Source organism: Balearica regulorum, chromosome 7 (assembly GCF_011004875.1).
Source record: "Balearica regulorum gibbericeps isolate bBalReg1 chromosome 7, bBalReg1.pri, whole genome shotgun sequence".
NCBI classification, from domain to species: domain Eukaryota; kingdom Metazoa; phylum Chordata; class Aves; order Gruiformes; family Gruidae; genus Balearica; species Balearica regulorum.
Genome location: NC_046190.1, coordinates 22424943 through 22448321, shown reverse-complemented (window position 1 = coordinate 22448321; position 23379 = coordinate 22424943). Strand labels below are relative to the sequence as shown.

Genomic DNA, 23379 nt, shown 5'->3' with positions numbered 1-23379 from the left:
ACTGTGCTGATGGGCCTTTACTGTCCTGAGGAGCCAGGCGCTTGATTTGTAGGTGAGGAACAAAGATGGCTCCTCCAAACCTCAGGCCCCTGTTCCGACTCGAGCTGCCTCGTGCTGGTGCTCCCAAGGATGCTCGCTCTCGTCCAGGCTGCTGGCTCTTGATTTCTGAGTCTTCAGACACAGGCTCATGCTCTCAATAATCAGACAGGCAGAAGCCTTAAAGGGATTGTGCCAACTTTTATTTTATTACCTTTTTTTGAAATGGGATTTGGGAAAGGGAAGGAAATGTGCAAGGGGGAGCTGATTGTTGCAAAAGGGGACGCTTTGGATGTACACTGGCAAAGGTGTTCCTGTCTGACTGGAAAAGACCGAAGTGATAAAGCATGATGGGCAGGATCCTTGCTTTACGGGGTTTTTGGCTTTAAGGTCTGCTTTGTGGGTTAACTCGTACAAAAAAAGCATACTTTAATGTCTATATATGTATTTGTATATATATCATATATATATACACACACATATTTTATATCCTTACAACTCCCACTTCCTAAAGGCTTCAAGTCTGAAGGGCGATGCATATATATGCATTATAAAGACAGATGCCAATGTGTGATAAATAAGTGGGCAAGACGTTTTTAACTGATATCTCGTGCGCCTGCAGGGAGAAGGGCTCAGTCAATGTTGACCCTGCATTGCCCTGTCCCTGGCTGCTCCCCGCAGGGCTGGCGTCTGGCTGCCCATGCTGACCCAGGGATTTGGGGAGCTCTCACCCTTGGGGGGTGCTCAGAGGGGCAGATTGAAACACGCTTGGTTCTGCTGCTTGTGGGTCGGGCACCCTGCACGTCAGGGCTCCTATTTCCCCATGGGGCTTCCAGTGGACTGTTTTGGTTTCTTTACCACGAGGGAGGAGGTTTGGTGGGCAAGAGGGGAAGGGGCTTGGGAGGGGAAACACAGTCAAAATTCACCATACGATAGTTAGACAAATCTTCATAGAGGTCCGTCTGCCTGCTCGCTCTCGCTCTCTCGCGCTCTCTTGCTCTCTCTCGCGTTCACTCTCATTCTCTGCAGGATGTACGCTGTTGTAGGGCTAAAGGTCTCCTTTTGTCAGGCTAAGGTCGAGTCCCTGGTTGGCAGAGGGCAGCCTTTCATACGGGCCTGTCCACGGCGTATTGGCAAGGGCTCAGATTGGAAGCTGCCGTCTGCACCGCCGGGTAGGTGAAGTTAGCATGCTGCTTGGCCTTCAGCCGCAGGCTGGCCAGGCTGGAGTTGCATGTGTCCCTGTACATGTAGGGGCTGGCTGTTGAGGCGTAAGGACAGGCACTGGATGAGACAGCGGAGTTGAGGCTTGGGCTGTTCAGGTTGTTGATGTTTCCCAGGTTGTTGAGGCTGGAGGCTGGTACCCCGGTCACTGCAGAAGGGACCATGGATGAAGGCATGGTCATTGAGGCGATGGAGCTGGGCGGGGAGAACATGGGCTGGGAGGAGAGGGGACTGACGTTCATGGAGTTGAAGAACGGGAAACTCTTGGCTGAGAGTGGGCTGGTGGCAAGCCCCTTGGTGGCCCAGTTGTTGTAGGAATAGCTGGAATACATGTCGTCGTAAGGCTGCATCAGTCCATTGAACTGGGCTCCAAAGCTGTTCTTGCACAGTTCAGCCTGTTGGTTCCTCTCCCGTTTCCTCCACTTAGCTCTGCGGTTTTTGAACCAGACCTGTGAGAGAGAGAGAAAAGGGAGGGGATGGGAATTGCTCTGGGCTGTCCCTGGAAGGGGCCTTGCCCCAGCCTCTTTGCCCAGCAAGGTGAGAGCTGTTGAAGGGCTGGGGATGCTTCCAGGGAGCTGGGAGGCTGACCATCAGGAAAAGGTTGCAGCAAGATGTCTGGGCTGCGGGGTCATTGCCCAGCAAGAATCACCACCTAGATCAAAGCCCAATCGCTACTATTTTACAATACACAGAATAACCCACCTCACTCAACAAATGGATGCCCTTTCATTGGGAAAAGGAATAAAAATACTTGCTGTATTTCCAAGTGACCACAGCCCAGGAGGAAGGGGTTGGGATTGTGTGACTTGGGAGCTAAGTATTTGGGGGATGTGGTTTGAGAGCTGCTGAGTGGATGAAATAACCTCTCTTGTCTTGACTTCACCTCAGGACCTGCTTGGGGTGGGGTGTTAGAAGTCTGTCTTCTCACAGGAAAATCTGTCAATGTTGGAGGGACTTGAACAATGTAACTTCCTAGAGCATGGAAGCTGCTGGAAGGCTATTCATGGTGCTGCTAACTCATATTTCTAGTAGCAGAGAGAAGCTCTCATTCCAGCTGGAGCCCTGCCACGCTACGCCTGTGACTGCACAGTGGTTTGGGAACCCCAAAGAGTTCCCTCCAGCAAGGCACTGGAGGATGATGGCTCCACAAGGAAGTGGTTTGCCGGGTTGGGCAGCCAGCTGGTGGGGCTCTGTGGGGCAGAGCCTGGGCTTTGCATCGCCCTGTGTTATTGCAAGGTGGCACTGGGTGGGGAAGGCACCACCAGCACAGGGTATGTGTGTGGCTGGATGTGTCAAATCTTGGGTGTAGAGCCTGGTGAGGTGTTTTCAAGACAGAAAAATTTTCTAGTGCCCCCAATCCCTTCCTTGTTTTGGGGACAGCTTGGCAGCTTGTATCACAGCCAACTTCATCCCCACAAACTTGGGTCTGGGAAGGTGGGAGGGCTGCAGTCCTACCCGAACTCGTGCCTCCGTCAGGTTGGTCCAGACCGCAATCTCCTCCCTGGTGCTCATGTCAGGGTAACGGTTTCTCTGGAAAGTGGCTTCCAGCTCCTGGAGCTGCTGGCTGGTGAAGTGCGTTCTCTGCCTCCGCTGCTTCTTCTTGAGCGAGCCGTCCTCAGGGTTGGAGTCGTCCGTCTGGTTTTGCTGGGACTTCTCGGTGTCTGAGAAACAGAAAGATGGGAGAGATCCCCTGAGTTAACTCAGGAGGCTTGGATGCATTTGGGGAGCCCATTCTTGGGCAACGAGTGCATGTTCACTGAGGTCTCCCTCTGCTGTGGCCACCAGCAGCTCCAGCTGCACCCACAGGAGTGGTCCTGTCTTCCTCCCTTGACCTTGCAAGCAGGCATCCACCCTGCACCAAAACCAACAGCATGGGTTGCCCCCTTTTAACTGCTGTAATGTGTGTCAGCTTCCAAGTGACTGGATTTGGATATCCCAAACTTCCAGTCTCTGGTTTTCATTTGTTGCAATTAAGATGGCGGTACTGAACCAGGCCAGCAGTTTCCTACTCTGCCTAAGGTGCCCTTTATTAAAATTGAATGGGAATTGCCACTTATGACACAGCAAAAGATCCAGTAGTGTTTTTGTGGACAAGCAATGGGGAAAAAGCAAATTGCCAATGATAGCAAGTTGAAATTTGTAAATTAACTACACCTGAGGAACACAAATTTCTTTATTCTTCCTCCATTCTTGCTCATCTGCCTTCTTACTTAGGTAAAAATGTATTTTTACTTTTAAAAAGCAGGAAAAGGCCTCTCTTAGACCTTACCATGAAGTACTCAAGCATCTCTCTGTCCTTCCGCCCCTGTTCTCGTCTTCACTTGGAGATCCCTCTCCTAGAGGCATCTTACATTTTGTTGCCCCTCAAGTGAACATCTTTGAACACTGGTGAGTTCCCACTGGTATCTAACTGAAAAGTACAGCTCTGCCTCCTCCTAGGCATTAAGCCCAGGCCTTAACACTGAGCTTTGGGCTGCTATGGCTGCAGGTGGGCAACCAGGTACCTCCCAGGCAGAATATGAATATAAATATCTTCCATCATCAAAAGAAAACATCACATGTGAGCACTTGGGCAATCTATGGAGGACAAGTACAGGGAGGAAAGTTACAGTTCATGTTTAATTCTGCTGGGAACCAAGACAAGTCACTGTAGAAGAAAATTATTCCAGTGAAAATAAATAATTTCTGATGTTCATGTCCTCCTTCCTCTGATCTAGAAGCAAGGTGAAGCAGTTCCAACTGAAAATCAGGTTTTCAGCAGGGAGGGGAGGTGTTCTTTTACAATGGGAAATAGTCAGCTAAACTAAGTAGAAATTATGGCAAACAATTGCCAAACTGTTGCACCTGGTGAAGAACCTTTAAGAAGTGTTGGCATCACTCCACTGAGATTCAGATTCAAAGGATTTTTTTGTTTGGTTGTGGATTTTTAAGTGGAATCTAGCTTAAAAGACTTCAAAGTTCAGAAAAATCCTAACATAGAAGGTATCTTGTACAGCCCCTTAAGAAGCAGGGAGGCAAGAAAACAGTAACCTGGAATACAGCTGGGCAAGGAAAAAAAGGGTTCCTCAAGTCAGATGGATGTGTTCTGGAAAAATATGCCCCAAAAAAGCTAAATGGAAAAGACAGAACCTAAGAGGCTGAAAAGCATCTGAGCCCTGACAGAGAAAGGACTGTGCTGCAGGGCAGTGCTGTACCCACCAGCAGATGCTTTAATGGAGCCAGGCCCTGGGAGACACTCCTGTCGCAGAAGCCTGGTACCACTACCCCATTCCTGTTTCAGTGGGTTAATTCAGAAACCTTTCCCTGCTGTTCCTGGGAAAACCCTCCTTGTACCTGCCTTCCTCCAAAGGGAGCAATGCTGGAGTCATGGAGAGCATTTGCAGGAGAGGCATTTGCTCTTCATGGAGGAAAGCCTGGGTGCAGTCAGAAAAGGTTTGTTTCTATGGGTATGCATTGCATTGACTGAAGCAACGTGGGGTCCTCGCAGGCTCCCCAGAGCCTCCATTTCTGTGGCACATTTAATGCTGTCCGCCAGCAGGAAAACTAATGCAAGGAGAGCGAGCTGACTGTTGAGAACCATGCCGAGACAGCTGGAGAGTCCTCTGCCATGCGTTGGCTTGCAACAGCACGGCACAAGCTGGGTCTGCTGAGCAAGAAGGCACTGTCTCCTGTTCCCAGTGCCAGGACCAGCTCATGTTTCCATCCAGGTTGTACCCACATGAGAACTTTTCCAGTCTACTCCTGAAACAGATGAAGCTGTAGGACCTAAAAAGTGGAAGGGTAGGAGCTGGCTGTGGACTCGTCTCCTCGTTCCCATGAGCATCTTCATGTGGGGATCCCACATTCAGCAGAACGCTTAGAAGCATGCTCTTAATGTGGATCTTTTTTATAGTGGCTCTTGCCAAGGAGATAAATCTGATTTCTCTAGCTCAGTGCTCTAAGCCAGTGTTGGAAGAGGGAGATTCCCGCATTATCCATTTCTACAACAGATTAAAAGGGGAATGATGCCACCACGTCTGAGCTAGTTATTGGGAATGGCTTGGTACAGATGAAGGGACAACATTTGGTTTGTTTGTTCATCTGCTAAGTCTGGGTTAATTAAAAGCCTGATGCATACAGGGGATATGCTCCCACAGGAGCCCCTGACAAATGTGGATTTCTGAAGGGGCTGCTGCCAAGCAGGAGGCTGTGCCCTAATCGTGAGCTCCTGCTCATGACTGCCCTTCTTCACGCAGGAAGAAACTATACTGAGAGAGAAGCAGAATGGACCAAAGGTACCACTGGCTTATGGGCTGCATCTGGGTGAAAGAGCTCACCAAGTATCTTGCTTTGTTATTTCTCTTCTCCATATCTTCAGGGGTAGGACTTTCCATAAATCTTGTGAAGTACAAGATGTGGGAATCCTGACTCTGAGCCTGGAAAAATCTCTGAAGCTACACATTCCTTTTATTGTTCTGTTTTAGTACCTGCTACCTGTGGCTCTTCCTGAGCATTGCTTATAGGGAGTGTCACCTCCATTTCTGCTTCTTCTCTAGGCAGGGGAGAAGTGCCCTCTGGAAATGGCATAGAGCTTGGGCATTGTGGTGGGGACCAAAACCTTGGCAGTACAGGGAAACAAGGGACCCTGCAGGAAGGACAGACCCTGTGGGTGCCCTGAATCCATGCTGAGGAGCAGAATTCAGGGAGATACAGAACAGTTCCTCACCTCCTCCCTCCTTGTCCTTGCTCTCGTGCTGACCTGTGTTGCCTGATGAAACCTAACGGTGTCACAAAACACTCCACACCATCAGAGGACGCTCAGGATCTCTGAGAGCTAAGCCGAGACAAGCAAGGTTTACGCTCACTTCCTAAGGATCTCTTATGCTGCAGATGAAGGATGCGGAGCCAAGAAGGGAGGAGGAGGACTGCTCTCTTGAGGAAAGGCAAGAAACTCCAGAAGCGCAGCCCTACCCCATCCCGGGCAGCCCTCGCTCTGCTCTGCCTGGCACCGGCGACGTGTGGCTGCCACTGGGGCCTCTGGTGTGAATGCACGAGCTGCCAGCCCCTGCGTGCAGGTAGCACTGGCAAATGCCCACCTCCCAGAGCCATTTTATTTCTAGACTGTTTAAGACAGTGGAGAGTGATGTAGCCAGGCACCCAGAACTTATTGTCAACCCAAAATAGGTTGTGGAATATATCTTGTGCACGTTCACCCACTCAATGAAACGACTGCGGTCATAGCTGGAATTAGCTGCTCATGCCTAATGGAAAAAAAAGTCAGCTCCTAAATTGGCAGTTCTGCAGTGTGCCAGGGTGGGCTTGATTGGGAAGGCCACTTGAATGGAGACGACCGCTGTGCATCCAAAGCAGCTGACGAGGAGCCACTGAGCTTGGGGATGTGCCCAACTAAGGTACGCGTGCAGTGGGGAATTTGGCGGGTGGATTCTCTGACCATAGTTATCCCAGCGTAATTCCCTTCACAACACTTACTCCAGGGAATTTTAATCTGCATCATTATGCTTATTAGCTTTTGCATGTGGGTGAGCCTGGAGGCTTTACACGGGGAGCAGCAGGCTGCCCTCAGCCCTTGCCTCCCCTCGCACTGGCAGGGACAGCTTTGCATTACCCTGTTGCATCCAGAGCAACGAGGGATGGAGCAGTCGCAGGACAGATGCAAAATCCAGGGGAGGAAGCCTTAGCTTTTGGTAGCTAGTTTCTGAGCAGGTATGAATGGTGATGTTGCTTCAGAGTCTGATAAAGAATGCAGTAGGTTTGGGGTTTGTTTAGCACTTGGAAATGGTCAGAGGCACCTCCTCAGGACAGGAGCAAGCCACTGCAGAGCCTTCCAGAGACACAGGTGACAAGTTTTTTTCAATTAAAGCAGGGGCAAGACATTATTTCTCTTATGGCCTGAACCTGGAAACTTCAGCCCAAAGTTAACCTGTAGCATGGAAAGTTTTAACCTAAGCAATTTAAACAGAGTTTTTAAAAAAAGGGCAGTTTATAACTAGATGTAGCCTTCTGTGCCTTGGGTGTGATTTCCTGTGTCATGGGGAGAGCTCTTCTGCTCTGGGGACCTGGTCCAGGCAAATAGAATAAAATCGGAGTTGGGCAGTGACCCGGCTTGCCTGACTCCTGCCTGCTGCGGGCTGTACCCCCTGTCAGCGGTGGCTTCCTGCAGCCAGGCCAGGCACCCCCACCGCCAGGACAGCGCTGTCATTGAGATACCTGCCCCTACGCCTTCCCCTGCTCACTGGGACGGCCATGCTGCCGCAGCACTGTGCTGCCTTGTGGTATGAGAAGCAGCTCAGCGTGTTCCCAGGAGCACCTCAGCTGGCGCCTGCAAGCCACTGGCCACCGGGATCCACCCACAAGGACAGGTCGGGATGTCTCTTGCTCCTTGAGCCTGGCACTCACCGCTGTGGTCCTGCCCTTTGCAGCTGTGCTCGTGTTGAGGGGTCCCGGAGTCTGAGAGAGACAAGGCTGGGCTGCGAGCCTCCGCATCCGCCAGCAGGTTGAAATCCATGAGGCAGGGATGGGTGACAGAGGAGGAGGAATCTGAAAAAGCAGCAGGCACAAGGTGATTAGGGAGATGAATCTGTGTGTGACCGCTCCCCGCCCCCTCCAGGACGGACTTGCCAACCTTGAGGAAAGGTCTAGGAAAAGCAAAGGATCCCTGTCTGATCCTTGGACCCCTTTGAGTTTCCTGGCTGGAAAATGGACATGCCAGGCTTTCTGCTGAGCTTCCCTATAAATCAAAGATCATCTAGTGACACTTCTATTTGCAGCCTTCAGAGAAAGAGCCTCCAATTTATAGGTGACATTCAGACTGAAATAGCAACGCCAGGAGCATGCTGTGTAACGGAGATCTGAGGAAGTGGTTCTGGGCCAGCCAAGGGCTGTTAGCACCTTCCCCAGACATCCCGCCTCTCCCATCCTCCCTACCCAGCTTCCCCCCTCTTTCTCCCTCACTTTTCCACAAACCAGTCAAGCACAAATATAAAGCTTAACGCAGGATGGCAGTCCAGAGATGGTTAATGCAACTATACATGCATACACCCCAAAAGAAAAGCACTCCTGTACGTGGCACTGATAGGAAGACGCGTCTGCCTGCACAGCCACTGCCACAAGCAGGGACCCTGGGCAGGGCAGCGCACATGATTTGGGTACACAAGGACCTCTGGAGCCTGAATTAACATGGGAATCACATTACACACCCTTGGGTGCCTGGGGATGAGCGCGCCCGGCTGCAGCAGCGGCTTACTTCCAGCCTTAGGTCATCCTGGCCAAAGGCTGCCCTTGTCCCCTCAAGCAACTCTTCTGTGCTTGTGGGCCACCTCCCCTGCCTGAAAGCATCCTAGCTGGGAAGGTGGCAGTGCTGGTCCCTGCATCTGCAGGCACTGCTGGGACTTCTTGGCCACCTTTTTCCACATTTGTCTGTCCCAGGATCAATTATTCTCATCATTCTCTTACTCAGGGCCCCTGTGCCCTCCACCTGTGTTGCCACAAGAGCCCAGACAAAAGCACTGCTCTGTTCCAGACCACGCTGGAAGTTCATGAAGAGGCAGATGTAAAGCAGTAGGTGCTATAAGCCCAGCTGCATCACCTTGGAAAGGTGAACTGGCCCTGTGTTAGCCCTTAAAGTTTCAGCTCCTGACCCTGCTGCCTGCAGTATGATGTATTGTCACTGGTGCAGGTGTAATGGTTTCTGAAGGCTGGACTGTTTCAAGGGGGCCACAGCAGCTCTTGAAACTTTGGTCACCCCAGCTAATATGTCACCTACCCAGCTAGGGAGCCTGTCACCCTACAACGTAACAGCAGCTGATGCACTGTGCCGGGATCTGGGACCCCTGGGTTTAGTGGGGGTAGGACCAGGAATTTGGGATGTCCAAACTGCAAGTGGAAGTCAGTTGTGAAGATTGGATTGTAGCTGGTGAAGGACTGCCTGGCCCCTCAAATCCATGTTGTCAGGGACAGAGCCTGCTGAAGGCAGTGTTTTGCCTGGACTGCACTAGCGTTTAGATGTGTAAACAAGAGATTAATCACATAGCTGTTGCACCTCTTTTGGAGGTGGATGACAGTGACTAAGAATGTATTTTCAGAGCTGCCTAAAACCTCCCGTCAGTTTGAGTAGGGCTGCCACCGGGGTCCTTGGCAAGGCCAACTCCCACACCTGCAGCGTGCTTCCCAGGCCATGGCGAGAGGGCAGAGAGCCATTTCTAGTGGTTATCTGCCTGGTTTCTGCAGCAGATCTTGCTCACGAACCCCCCAGCACTTTTCCTTGCTCTCTAGTCTTCCTTCAGCTCTCCCCTTCGCTTAACCTCCATCCTCAGCCTCTCCTGAGCGCTGACGAATCAGCCTTGATGCTCGCCTCTATCAGCAATCTCCAAAAGCAGCGTCTTACGAAGGGACCTGGTCCCGGTTTCCCAGCGCTTCTCATCTCCTGTCAGAGAGAACTGGTGGGGCTCCATCTTCTCTGTGAGGCTGGTTTCCATTTCCACCTCATGGCGCGCCTGACCTTTGATGTCCGCAGGCTGCGTAAGCTGCTGGCAGCAGCAGGGCACAGCCCTGTTGCTTTTTGCCATGTGTACGTACATGAAGTGATGTGAGAGGGGCTGTGTTTTCTTTAATACCTTTGCATGGAGTAGGGGGAGTCCATCTGCTGCTGATATTGCCATGGCTTTTAGCATTACTCTCGGAATTATGCAGAAACGCGCAGTGAATTAATTCCATGGATTAAGTCTTGATTAAGATGTGTGTCACTTTGCTGTCTCAGAATTTATTAAGAGCCCTTCTTGAGGCAGCAGCAGATGGAATTTCTGCCCAATGTTTGTAGATGATAATTTCCCCTCTTCTACAGCCATTTGCATATGATTGCATCTGTCAAGCACAATTTCCTCTCTTCTAGGGCTTGACTCTGTACTGGACCAGATTTAAGGAGGAATTCAGACTCCTGCCTTGCTGTAACTGAAGGACGGTGTCCTCCTGTGCTGGGTCCTGTTTGCTTTGAAACTCGTTTTGCACATCTTGCATTGCTTTCATTGTGTAAACTAGAGTGGAGATGGGAAAACCAGAAGGGAGTGTTTTACAGCTGGTTCCATAGGTGTAAATGTCAACACAAGGTACAAGGCTCAGGGCAACCCAGTCCCAGTATTGAAAATTCATGTGCCATCCTGCACCGCACCAGTGTGGCACTTACATGGTTGATCCAAGCCACTGGGCACAACGTAGTGTGCTTGGCCTGCCTCAGAGATGCACTGGGGACCTAGATTAAAACTGGTTTTAAAGTGTGGCCCACATTCAAGTTGAAACTGGGACTTGCGGCTCAGAATAAGTTTGCTTTTTGAACTGAATTTAAAGCTAGGAGGATTTCAGAGAGGAGATTTTGTATGTATATATGTAATTACATACCTATTGCATGTGCCCTGCATTGTGGCATAATGGCAGGCCACCTCGGCTTGCTGTGAGCAGGTCACAGAGAAGCAAAAGCAAAGGGAGAGGGGGATCTGCTCGGCACGGTTATGAAGGACCGCAGGAAAAGAGCACGTGAGCTCTGTACCAATGTATTTACCCAGAGGCAACCCATGCCACTGACACAAAAGGCTGTAGGTATTATTCTAGATTATACAGCCCTTTCGGATTTAATTAAAGGAGCTTTCTTCCACATTGGCTAGATCTTGCTGTAGGCAGAGACATTAAGAAAGTCAATGCTAAACCTTCGTGGCATTTCTACTAAGTTGTTTGCCTGATCTCAGGGAGTTACTGAAATTGGCACCTCAAAAACATCTTTAGACAAAATCAAATTTATGATCTCCCTCTGAGTCTTCATCTCACTTTCTTTTAACATAAAAGAACGGTTTCTTTAGGGACAGTTCCTGTACTAGCAACGTGCAGCCAGGCTTGCTCAGAGGTTTCAATTTTGTACAACTAGCCCTTGTTCCTAGCCTGCTCTGGCACCTGTAACTCCTTCCATCAACATTTCTAATTTCTCCCAAGATAGAGAGCACACCGTTCCTTCCACTTTTTACCCCTGTGCATCCTCTCCCTGGCTCCCATGTGACGGTGCTGGCGCTGCCTCCGCAGGTCGCGCCAGGTGGATGGGGAGCTGCCTGCCGTCCCTGCCCCATGGGCACAGCGGAGGGTAGGGGGAAGAGCTCTGGCTTTAGGCTTTTTCTCCTTTCAAATTCACCCCCTTTTCATTTCTGCATCACTGCCAGGCTGCCCAAGCCAGGGCTGTCGGGGCAAGAGGAAGAGGAGAGCACTTCTACACAAGGAGAGCAACCTTGTTAACCCAAAAAGAGCAAGTGAGGGTCCCTGTGACCTCTCTCCTGGTTCTTAGTAACACGCTACTCCATCACCCGGGAGCAAAGATGCCTTTGCTTGTTTTTTTTGGAGGGGCGGGAAGGAAACATAAAGGCTGACTGCAAGCCAAGTAAGGCTAATTATAGTGGTGGCTTTTGTGATGTGGATGTTGCCTGCTGAGAGCTGCCTTCAGATTGACAAGTGCATGCTGCTCAACTCCCTGCGCTACCGTCAGGGAGCAGGCTACCTGCTGAACCTGCTTCGGCAGGTTGATCTGGAGGGGAAAAGCTGTCTCTCGAGTTGTTTTGATGTTATTGGGTTGTTTATGGACATGTAGGGGTGCTTCAGCAAGGACCTGAGACTTGGGATCCCTAGGCAGTAGCGCACAGACCACCGGTGACCTGTGGGCAGGGGGGAAGCCCAGCCAGCCAGGCTCCCTTCAGCAGACAGAGGTGGCCCCGCAGACCTGTGAGCTTCCCCCCACCCCGGTGCCTGTGGCCAGCGCCGCAGGAACTGCAGCCTCTGCTTGGGATCGCTGATTTCCGCAAAGGGTTCCAGGTTGTCCCTCAGGCTGAAAGGTGCTCTGCAATCAGTTGAGGGGTGGTGTCTTGTCTTTCTTCCATCCCCTGAGGTGAAGGTATGATGTTACACTAGATGCCTTAGGGTCAGAGCTGTCTCTTCTCAGCTCTATCAATCCCAGGAGTCAAACTGCTGGGAGTAAATAGATTCCCGATGGAGTCTGGCTGATTGCTTCACTCCTCTCATGCTCGCATTCCCTGTGTGCTGGCTTACGTTTAGCAGAGATAAACATTTGGGACTCTATTTAACTGTACATTTTCAGGAAGATGATCTGCCTCTGTACTTTAGCTCCTAGGAGGGGCCGAGCTAAGGTGAAGCAGGCCCTGCCTCTTCCTCTGCCCCACATCAAAGGGGAAGGGGCTGTCTCCTCCTGGAAGAGCATTTTATTCTCTGGATCTGTGCGTTTGTTCAGGGAATGGTGCCGTCAGGGAGCCTGAGGGCTGGGATTTCAAGTGCCACAGCCTACACGGCGACCTCAGAGCCAGGCTCTCTTTGCCAGCCAACAGGAGTGCTGCCTGTGAGGGGCTCTTCCCCTGCAGCTAGAAAGCAAAAAGGATGGGACATGAGACAAGAGTTAATCTTCGTTTCCTCAAGACTATAGAAATACAACTATGGGGAGAGCAGGGTGACCCACTGCTAAACATCTCAGTGTAGCTTTAAGCCTCTAATCTTAATGGAATTGCAGCAGGAACCAAGAGCGACCATTAATCATTGGAAGATAAACAGCAGCAGCCAACCGGTGACCCAGAGCACAGAGCCATTACGGGACAGGAGAGCAAGCTGCCTGCCTCCAAAAACTTCAGACTGTGCACAGGCCAGGCTTACTGAGCAGTGCTTTCGAGCGCACACTCAAGAAATGGATCATCGACCTCCAGCAAGGGCTGAGTCACAGGTTATAATAAACTTTATTTCTCAATTTAGTCCTTGCAACTTGGGCACTATCCCCTGAGCTCCATCGCTGGGTGGTTTTGTTGGAGTGTGTGCTGCTTTGAAGCCTGGAACATGGTTTGGGATTTTTTTTTCCCCCATCAGTAGGAATTGCCAAAGCCTCCTAAGGCGCTTGGTATCTTATTGCTGTCAGAGCAAGTTGCTTCAAATTGCCCCATTGCTGGGTTGGCTGCGACAGCATCACCGGCAGTGTGTGGTGCCACACTAACCGCAGCAGCCCAGGCCCTTGCTGCTGGGCTTCCTGCCCGCAGCCAGCGGCACAGGCTGGCCTTCTGAGTGCGGTGTCCAGGCTGTTTCCACCCTCTTCTCTTTTTGAGGGTGGAACTACGGAGAAGTTGCCGATAACACGAGGCAGGGAGAGGATGGGGAGATAAGGCGCTGTCGCTGACTTGGCTTATGATGTAGGAAAACCACTCGGCTGTTCGGGGATTCCATCCTTCATCTCAGAAATGATGTTAATGAGCCTATCTATCTGAGCTGGTAGAGGCAATGAAGTAAAATTCCTTTAAGTGCTTCCAGATCCTCAGATAAGAGGTGCTAGGGAAATGCCCAGCCTTGCTGGACACTGCCTAATGCATTCCCTGGGGGCTGGCGGAGCCTGCAAGGTGAGAGCAAGCAGCTCGCTTCCTCCAATTCGACGTGAGCCTCCAGCTGCAGAGGAGGGTGATGGCTGAAATGTCTGTTCTGGGCAGCAGAGGGTTAATAAATCACCCGTATTCCAGAGGATTATCACAATGGAAACGTCCCAAGGATTGACAGCTCCATACCCATGTCCGCAGCAAAAAAAAGCCCACAATGGAATGTGTCCTGTTCGCTTATTTGATGGGCCGCGCCATACCCCCGCCGGGGAAGCGCCCTGCTGTAACTGTGCCCCGTACATAACGTATCGTCCTCCCAGACGGGTGCAGACCCTGCTGAGCTAAAGCGTGGGGATCTGCAGAGACAGGGCAACACGCTTGGGCTTGGCTGAAATTAAGCTATTTGCATTAGTATCTTTGGACACCAGTGCTGCCCTTAGCCTACCTGGTTGGTTTACAAAAGGGCGCCCAAAATTTGGAAACAAAGAGATAATCCTAACACAGAAGAAAAGTCCCACCAGACTTTCTGCAGAGTTGTTTGTTTTCCTAAACTAAATATTCATGCTTCTTGCACTCTTTTAAGCATTGCACGGCAGGTCTCGCCGTGTCCAGCTGGGTTTCTGGTGTCCCTTGAATGGCCTGCCTCGGTGGAGCTTTTGGCACCTTGGCTCCATCAGCCAGGACTGGGATTTTCTTTCTGACAGGCTATGCAGTTATATTAATAAAGCCGTGCTTTGTTATGGCTTATTTTGTTTGTTAGGCATCTGGAACAAAATAAATCATCAAAGGCTCAGTTTTGCCCAAATGAATTGGAATTGCACAAAATTGGTGGCGCAGTGAGGCTCCACAGCACAGGAGTGCTGAGAGCGTGAGCACAGGGAAGGGAAGTTCTTTGGAGAAATTAATCCGTTTGCTTTGGGGAAGGGAGAAAAGAGACTCATTCCAGTGAGAAACTCTGGGAGAATCTCGCAACCAAAACAAAGGACCCACTAAAGCAGAGGTCCAGCGTTGGCCTGGCCCAGACATACCGACCCTGCTCATCCCTGCCTGTCTTTGCCCACTGCTGCAGCCCCAGCAGGCTGGTTTCAAAGCAACTCCTGCCAGCGCTGCAGGATCTGCCTGTATCTGCATGGGAGAAATAGCTGCACAGCCACAGCGTACCAGGGACCGTGATCTCCCCTTGCACTCGTGAGCTGAGCAGAAGCAGAGCCGGGAGCAAGACGAGACAGTCGCAAACCAGGATCACGGGCAGGAGTGAGAGGCACAGGCAGCCTGCTTGCAGCTCGGGTACCGGGCACACACTGCTCATGCTGCAGCAAAGAGCAGCAGGGGCTGGCATCAGCAGATTGGTATGCATTGCTGTATTTATTTGGGCAATTGTATGAATTTGACTAATTATTCTAGCAGTCAAAGAAAACCGGCCCAATTCCCGTGGGGGCTGCACTCGCAGCAGCATGGTGGGGTCTTTTCTGTATCTCTGCGGCCATAAAGTTGGCCTATTTTAGGGAGGCTGAGATAGCGAGATCAAGGACTGGAGCTGTACGACTCCAGCTGCTGTCAGGAGTTTTGTATGCAGATGGAGGACAGCAGATGACTCAGACGTTACTGAAGATGTAAATGATTCTCACAATTAGTAAACAAGCTCAAGAAAGCCCCTAATCAAGCGGGTGATGCACAGGGTTGAAGGTCAGGAAGGATCCTGCCATGCTGTCGGCATGTCACACCCTTACGGATGGCTGACCTCAGGGCACTGTAGACTTGCCCGTGTCCGCCATCCGTCAGCACTTCTGCTAGAAATCCTTTCTGGAGAGTTTGACTTGATCATAAACATTTGTTCTGTGACAAAACTTGGCAAAACTAGCAGCTAGAAAGCAGCTTTTTTTTGGGGGGGGGGGGGGTGGGGGGGTGGGAGGGGTGGTGGTGGTGTGCTGGATCATTGTTTTAAAATAACCTGGCAGAGCCCAGAGGGTTGCAGGGCTACAAAGGGAAAAGCAGCGACTGCTAAGGGTGCCACGACAGCCCCACCAGCTGCTGTGGCCAACGAGTGGCTCTGGTTAAGGCAAGGAGAGCCCAGAAGTGTCTGGCTCGCTCCGAGGGATGTGTTGTCTCGGAGTGCAAACCCGCAGCGCCGGAGGGAGCTGATGTCTGCTCTGCCTGGCTGTAAGGTTTCCTGATTATTTGTCTTTTATTTTTTTCTCCCAAGCACTTTATATTTAATTTTTTTTTAAGCTCTCTGGCAGGAAAACCCTTGCAGGACGCAGGCTACCGTGAATAAAACAAGCGGATGATCTCAGCCCGCAGCATCCCTCCCCTCTTCCTCGGGATACTGCGGCTGGTAAGGCTGGGGCAGGGGGAGGGCAGCTCCGGGAGGGATGCTGGAGCTCTCTCCCCCCGCCCCACTCCGCCTTTATGGACCTTGTAACATGCCCTGAAGGTCAGCCTGTTTACCCAGACATTGTTTGAAGGGGGCCGAGGGAGGTGATTAGTCCTCCCCACTGCAAACACTGCTGGGTCCGATCCCGCAGCGTTTTGCAAGCGGCCTGTGCTGGCAGGATCAGGCCCGCAGATCGCCTGGGTTTTGTGCGTCTGCCTGCAGCAAACGGTTAAATTGGGTGTATGGGGGCGAAGAGGAGGAAGGACGGGTAGGAGAGCAGGCAGGGCTGGCTGGCAGCCCTCCCGCCCCGCAGCCTCTTGCCCGGGTGCCCTGCTCGGGGCCCTGGCAAACTGCCCCGTGTCCCTAAATTCGGGGGCACAACAGACATCGCAAGCAGCAAAACAAGAGGTTTGAATTTCAGGATCCTGAAATGCACTGTGCTGCCTAAGGACTGCGTACAAAGTCTGTCTCTTTTTTTTTTTTTTTTCTTTTTTCCTCTTTTCTCCCTCCCCCCTTCCCAAATCCTTAGTTTTTCCATCCGCTGGAGGCTGCATCCCATGCGGAGCCTTGGGAGGTAGGCAGTTTGGGTGGATAGGAAAGCAAGCTGCAGAGCCCTAATTACTCATCCAGCCTGGCCCTCGGGCAATCCCATCAAAGCGGTTCAGAGAGAAAAGGGACGGGGCTCAGAGAGGGAAGTGAGCTGTCTCAAAACACTGCCGCTCGGGTCACACCACCGCCCTGCCAGCCCCCTGCTCTGGGGACGGGGACCCGACACCCAGAAATACCTCTGCCTCTCCCAGCTCCCCGGGACAGCCTGCCAGCAAAGCCCACCTGCAGCTCCGGGGCAGCGGGAACGGCCCCCCCAGCCTCCCACCCTGGCCTGGGACCGGGGGCACGTCTGAGCTCAAGCACTGGGTTTTTCAAATACCATTATTAAAACCCACCCGACACAAATTAAGCTGTAAAACCCTTTTAAATGGGACAAAAAAAGTGCATATCATGCATCATTTTCTAATTTCTCCCTGGTTAGGTATAGATGTGTACCCAAACTACCTTTTATGGTTCAATTAATTTAGCTTTTAGATTTAGATTTTTTTTTTTTTTTTTAACCATCCTGGTACCTCCAGTCCTCTAGAAATTCTTAATTTTTTTTTTTTTTTTTTTTAGGAAAACTTCCATTAATTTACTTTAAAAAAATAACCCTGCAATAAGTGCACATACAAAAAAACCCCACCCCAACCTCAACTTGTAGAACTGGAAGTTAGGATATTGTGCCACCAAAAATAAAACTGATGGAACAAAAAGGGAATTTCATGTGGTTTTCATTGTCAAGTCTAAGCTCAGAAACAAACAGGAAATAAAAATGGCTAAAACAAAAGAGATTTCTTTTAAAGTGTATTCAGATCTAAGTGGGGAGCTGCTTTATTTGGGAGGGATTCTCTGTTTATTTGTTTTTCAGAAAGAGGAGTAAATAAAAATGTCCACACACAGACAGGTCAACTTGATTTAGAGTTAAATCCTCATGCTTCTCGCTGGTCATTTATAATAAGCTTTTTAAACAAAATTAGACTTGCATAAGTGGCAGCATTGGAAGGGGAAGAAAAGGCAATAAGGGGGGGGGGGGAAATGCTTTTGCTTGAAATGAGGTTGGGGGAAGAAGGAACAAAGAGGGAGAAAGAGAGGTGAAAGTAACTGCAAACTCTCCAGTCATTCGTTTTATTTCATCTTTGTACTTTTTCAGTTTTTGCAGGCAGCTCTGCAGGCACCGAGCCTTCCAGCCCGTACCATCCCACTGAAGCTCCCCAAGTAGCAAATAAATGCATTTATTTAATAAGAGTAGTTTGCAGGATCAGAGCTATGTGAGACAGAGTGGCATAAATGCTATATCCTGCAGACAGAAGTGTTTCTTAGGCTCTCAGGTTTGGGATTGTGGAACTTGTTTGATAGGGGTTTACAAACACAGTAGCTCTGATGGTGATTTTTAGGGATTAATTTAATCAGGCAGAATCCAGCTCCCCACATCAGCTGAGATCCCCAGCAGCTACAGCCCCATTAATGCATCTCTGAACATTTTGAACAGTTGAAAAATCAGATGGACAAAATTAATAGCAGCTTCTGCAAATTTAGCTCTGGTTTCCCTCCTCTTTTGCACTAGTTAACAGGGTGTAAATGTTTATTTTCTGGTGGAGCTGCAGTTTGGGAGATAGCATCAGATTGAGGGTCAAGGGACAGAGGTTGTATTTCTGGCTCAGATCAGGTAATTCTGCCAGAGCTCAGTTTCTCCTCTGCACAACAGGGATATTTCCCTTCATGCTAAAGCATCTAGAGATCTGCCTCTGGAAAGGCTAGGTAGCTCCCGAGGAGAGACATCGTACGGTACAGCTCTTCAGAAGTGAGGGCTCTGAGCTTGAACTTGTACCCCACAAATCAGCAGGAAATTTCCTGTTCAGTGTGCAGAGGATTGGCCCTCTTCCCGAATCCACTGGGCAATACTCTGACACCGATGAGAAGGAAAGAAAGGGACCTCCCGCGCTCGCTCCCCATCTCTTTTTAAAGCCTAATAATAACAGAAAGGTTTCTCAATTTCTGCCCAGCTAGATCTCCTAGTTCCTTCCTGAAAACAACTTTTAATATTTAATTGTTGCTGAAAACCAGCAGATCCATTGCTAACCATCCTGTGGGAATTTGCAGCTCTAGGCAGGCTGCCGTACCTGTCCTCCTCCAGGGTCAGAGGCAGATGAGGATTTCGAGCAAATCCTTTCCCACAGAAGTGACCACCTCTGTGTGGAGTCCGGCCGCGGTCCCTTGTGCTGCCGAGCCTCCAGGAACAGCCTGTGGACTCCCTTAAATGCCCCAAGGAAGCCCAGAGCTAATAACCAGCTTCATTCAATTCCCAGTCACATTATTATCCAATCTGCCAGAGGCATTAATATTCAGAGGTGAGGCGGGAGGAGGGCAGGGGTGCTGGTGAGGGGGAGCGGTACACAAAGGGGAGGAAGGGAAGTGCGGCACGGCGGGCTGGTCTCAGAAATCCTCTTTCTCCAGCCATCTGAAACCCCAGCCCGTTTCAGCCGGGTGTTGACAAGAGAGGGTTTTTCCTACGGCCTCAGCACTAAGTTTGATGCCAGTTGGTGGAGACTGTCCCTGCGCCAACAGCAAATGCCTGGGCTTGGCACAGCCCGACGGCCTCAGCAAGAATGGGAGCTTTGCCCCCACTGTGATCAGGCCCTAAGTAAATAGCAATCTCCCATTTTCAAACAGCCAGATAATCGCTGAGCCAGCTCAGAGACACCACAGCCTCTCGTTTCTGACCCCCCTCCCTCCACAGCCCCACAGTCTCATCCCGCTGCCTTCCCGACGCAGGGCGCAGTGTGAAACCACCGGTTCTCTCCATCTGGGACTTCATTCCCAGCCCAGGTACCTCCCCTGTTCCCAGAGCCGGGACACATGTGCTAGGTCACGAGACAGATCTCATGTCCCCAGCCCAGCTCATCTTCCTTTTGGAGAAACCTCCTATATCAGGTTTCTGGCTTTTTCTTTTTGGCAGTCTCCAAAGTCAGTCTCACCTCTCAATCTCAAGGTTTTGGGTAGCATCTGACAGAGAGAGAAGATGCCATTCTTTTTTGCTGGCTGTCTGTAGGGTATGATAACCAATACTTTTGCAATCCAGTCAAAATTTGCAGATCTATTAATTGCCTGAATTAAGCCCTTATAGAAATATAATAGATATTAAGTGAGGCTTGCAATGGGTTTTCTGCCAGAGAAAGATACTGGTTTTTAAACCAGTGTCTTGGATTAGATACAACTCAGTTACAGGGATATTGGTGGGCTTTCGTGAGGGGAGCCTGGGCTGCAGGTCTGAGGCCACTCATGCAAACCCAGTAACAGCAGGAAAAAACACTGTCCTAACTCAGACCCCCCCCCCAGGCTCCTGGGGAAAGACATCTCCCCGTGAGAGCTCCCTGTACGGAGTACTGGGCATGGTGTGACCGTTTGCTAATGAAAATCAAACCCTGCTCCGCTTCTGCAGACATTTGTGGAGACTGAAAGCAGCTACCATGCTCTGCTGGTCCCTCAGGAGCCAGCAGGCAGCTCTTTGTCCCTCACAGCAAGGCACCATCGAAGCCTGCACAAACACCCATCCCTCTGGCTCACCAACAGGCCGACAGGCTGGGAGGGAGTGCGGGGAAACAGGGAGACCCAGATCCCATCGCCAAAAAAGGTGGTCCTCTCCCTGCCTTTGGAAGGCGGGACAGGAACAGGGGTGACATTCCTTACAGGCACCTTCCTGAGCTGTTGCTTTTAGCCTCTCACAAAATCACAGAGGGGATGAAGCCATTTCATCCCAAGCATCCTCCAGGCCATGGGCCACGTGTGGAGAACCTACTTGTCTGGAGGATGCCAAATTCTGCTCTTTGCCTTCAGCACTAGTCTCCATTCAGAAAGTGCACGGATCACGGGCCCATCAGTTGGGAGGCAGCTTCCCACCAAGGTGAGGGAACAGGGAGGCAGGTGAGGGACTGGTTTGGATTCCTGCACCGCCAGCTCAAAGCGTCAGCTGGCTGCGGTGGCTGGGGGTTCACACCCGGGCTCTGCCGGGCCCCGGGGTCCTGCAGCAGCGTGCCCCTCTGCGGCCGCCCTTGCGGAGCCGAGCTCTGCATCCCATAACCCGCCGGGCCGGGCGGGAAAGGTGTGCGGAGCCCCGGCCGCTCTGCCCGGGAGACTGCTGCTCCGGGCTGCCCAGCCCCGGCCGTGGGGGGGGGGGGGGGGGCTGCACCGACCCCCGCCAGCGCCTCTGCAGGGCCCTGGCGCTGCTGGGGCGGGGGGGGGGATGGAGGCAGAGTCGGCCCCCTCCCAGCCCGTCCCCCCAGCTGTCCAGCCGCGGGGGCGCCGGGAGAGGGGCCGACAGGTGTGCCCCGCTCGGCGGCACCGGGCCCGCCGCCCCCCCGGGGCCGCTCCAGCAGCTGCGGCGGAGAGCGGGCGTCGGCCCCCGCCCCGGCCGCCCTCCCCCGCCAGAGCCGTGGCGAAGCCGTCCCTCTCCTCTGCTCCCAGGAGGAGGACGGGGGGAAGGACAAGGGGGTGCCGCGCTGGCGGGCTAGCCCTTCCCCCGGGGCGGCACTCGTTGAGCGGGGAATAGCCGGGGGAGCGGCCGGTACGGGGCTCCGTCGGGCGCTCGCTGCGGTCGCCTGGGCTTCCCGGGCACCCGGTGGGACGGAGGGGCGCCGCTTTGCAGCGTGCCCCCGGCGCCGAGGAGGCGGCGGAGCCCGTGCGAGCGCCCGGAGGTCCGACCGCCGGCTTTGCCCGCAGCCTCCCGGCGCCGGGCGGCCGCGCTCCGCCGGGGCGGCTCGGAGCTGCCGGCGGAGCCGCCGCCGGGGTCTGCGCTCCCCCCGCTCGTTCACCCGCAGCCCGACCAGGTCTGTTATTCCCGCTCGGGCCGCGGGGAGACCCGGTCGCCGGGGCGCAGCAGCCAGCGCCGTCCCGGGGCAGGTTCGCCCCGTCCGCGGGGGCGGCTCGCCCTCTCCCCGGCGCTGCAGGGAGGTCGGCTCTGCTGTAAACAGGAGCCAGCCCGTTATATAAATATCATTTATCCAACTGTCCAAAAGCCGTCGGGCTGCCTTCCTTTTTCCCGGTGACGTCTCCCCGCCTCTGCTCTCCGCGCCCTGCTCCCCCGGACCCTGGAGACAGCTGAGCCGCAGCCCGCAGCGCCGTTATTTACAGCGAGCCCCGGTTAATTTAAACACCCCCTGCCCCGCTCGCCCGAGTGGAAAATGACTAAGTTTAGCAACGGCGAGAGTCTCCGGCAACGCCTGCCGGGAGGGGCCCCCGGCAGCCCCGAGGGGGCGGCCGGGGCTGCGGCACCCTGGCGGCGGCGGGCAGGGGTCGCCGGGCCCTGCAAGGGCAGAGCGGGGCAGGCGCCGCGCCCCGCCGCCGGACGGGCGGCGGTGCCGGTAGCGCCGGTGGGGGGTGGGTGGGGGGTGGGCAGCTCCGCCGCACACGGCCCCGGGACCCCTCCTGGATGGCAGGGCAGGGCTCGATCCGCCCCGCTCTCCCCCTGCTCCTGGCTGCCGCCCTTTGCCCCGCGGGACGCGGCGGAAAGCGGGCCCCGGGCGAGAGCGGAGCAGCCCCCGTGCTGCCGGGCGGAGCGCGCCGAGCCGCCCCGCCGGTGATGCTCTTGCCCCACGCCAGCTTCGGAAGGGCTGCGACCGGCCGGCGCCGCACGCCCGGGATGGCACCGAGGGGCTCAAGGGGAAAGAAGGGGAAAACCCCGCCCGGGAAGCCGGGGACGGAGGGGCACTTACAGCGGCTCCAGATGCGGGCTCGGCTGGGTGGCCTTAATCCTGCGAGAGGGGCGAAGCTGGCCCCCGCCCCGCGGCCCGGGCTGCTCTGCCGCTGTCAGAAAGTAAATCCCCCCGGCTCCCCGGGCACTCTGCGCCTCGCTGCCGGCCCGCGGCTCACGGGGAGGGCGGAGGCGGAGGGCGCCGGCCGACTGCCTCCCATTCACCCTGGCCATTCACTTTATGGCGGGCGGCCGGCGCCCCCCGCCAGCTGCACCGGGCGCCCCGCTCCCGCCCGCCCCATTCCAGCTGCGCGCCCGCCGCCGCCCGCCCCGTCCAGCGCCTCCCGCCCCGGCCCCGCCCCTCTCCCCGCCCAGCGCTCCCACCGCCCAATCGTCCCGCGCCTTATTTACATTCCGCCGCACCCCGGCCCACAGACTGGCCGAGGAGGGCGCTAGGCCCCGCCCCCGCCGCGCTGGCCCCGCCTCCGTCCCGCCGCACCGGGGCCGCCGCTTCGGCCGCGCCGCGTCGGGGCAGGGTGAGCGGGGGGCGGCTCCCGGGCGCTGGGCTCCGTGCTCTGCCAGCTCTGGGGGTGTCTATATCGATAGATATCTATGCATACGTACGCTTACGTACTGTTGTCGCTGCCGTTACCGTTGTTCACTCCCTGGCGATCCGGTACCCTAGAGCCCACGCTGGGCATCCGCTCCGCTCAGTACCGCCGCGGGGAGCCTGTTCGGGCTTTACAGTTAAAGCCGTGCAGTTTTCTTGGGGGGGAACCAAGTCCGTAGTCTGCTGCGGGAAGCGTTCCCCCGCACGATGGAGTTGCAGAGGATGCTAATTACAGGCTAATTACTGCACGCACTGTTCCGGCTCTCGGCCGTACCGAGAAGCGCTTCTCTGGCGATACCGTGCCGGTTCTCCGGGGACACGGGGGCTGCCGGCTGTGCGGGAAACGCCGCGCTGCCGCCCGCTGATGGCTCTCTGGGAACCGTACTTGTAGTTTAGACTCCAGCCTGGCTCCTACCGAAGTTCATGGTACAATCCCGGTGCAGTGGTGCAGGGTGCGATCCCTCCCTGAAACGTC

At 53.6% G+C, this 23379-nt stretch overlaps 1 protein-coding gene across 2 annotated transcripts; it reads right to left on the bottom strand.

Moving 5' to 3' along the window:
- Positions 1–218: 218 nt before the first annotated feature.
- On the bottom strand, positions 219–22621 carry PITX3 (paired like homeodomain 3). Of its 2 annotated transcripts, none has more exons than XM_075758471.1 (4): positions 22317–22621; positions 7654–7794; positions 2713–2918; positions 219–1706 (listed from the first exon to the last, which is right to left on the bottom strand). In XM_075758471.1, the coding sequence occupies exons 2-4, from the start codon at positions 7760–7762 to the stop codon at positions 1143–1145; spliced, it is 879 nt and encodes a 292-aa protein (XP_075614586.1). In that variant the 5' UTR covers positions 7763–7794; positions 22317–22621; the 3' UTR covers positions 219–1142. The 2 variants fall into 2 exon arrangements, with proteins under 2 accessions (XP_075614586.1, XP_075614587.1); XM_075758472.1 differs by lacking the exon at positions 22317–22621 and adding an exon at positions 21429–21694.
- Positions 22622–23379: the final 758 nt, after the last annotated feature.

Bases quoted from the DNA above. Each gene is read 5' to 3' on its own strand.
- PITX3 (XM_075758471.1), bottom strand. From the start codon at position 7,762: ATGGATTTCAACCTGCTGGCGGATGCGGAGGCTCGCAGCCCAGCCTTG. The intron at 2,919-7,653 runs GTGAGTGCCAGG...TCTGTTTCTCAG, and splicing joins CAAAGGGCAGGACCACAGCG to ACACCGAGAAGTCCCAGCAA. The intron at 1,707-2,712 runs GTAGGACTGCAG...TCTCTCTCACAG, and splicing joins TGACGGAGGCACGAGTTCGG to GTCTGGTTCAAAAACCGCAG.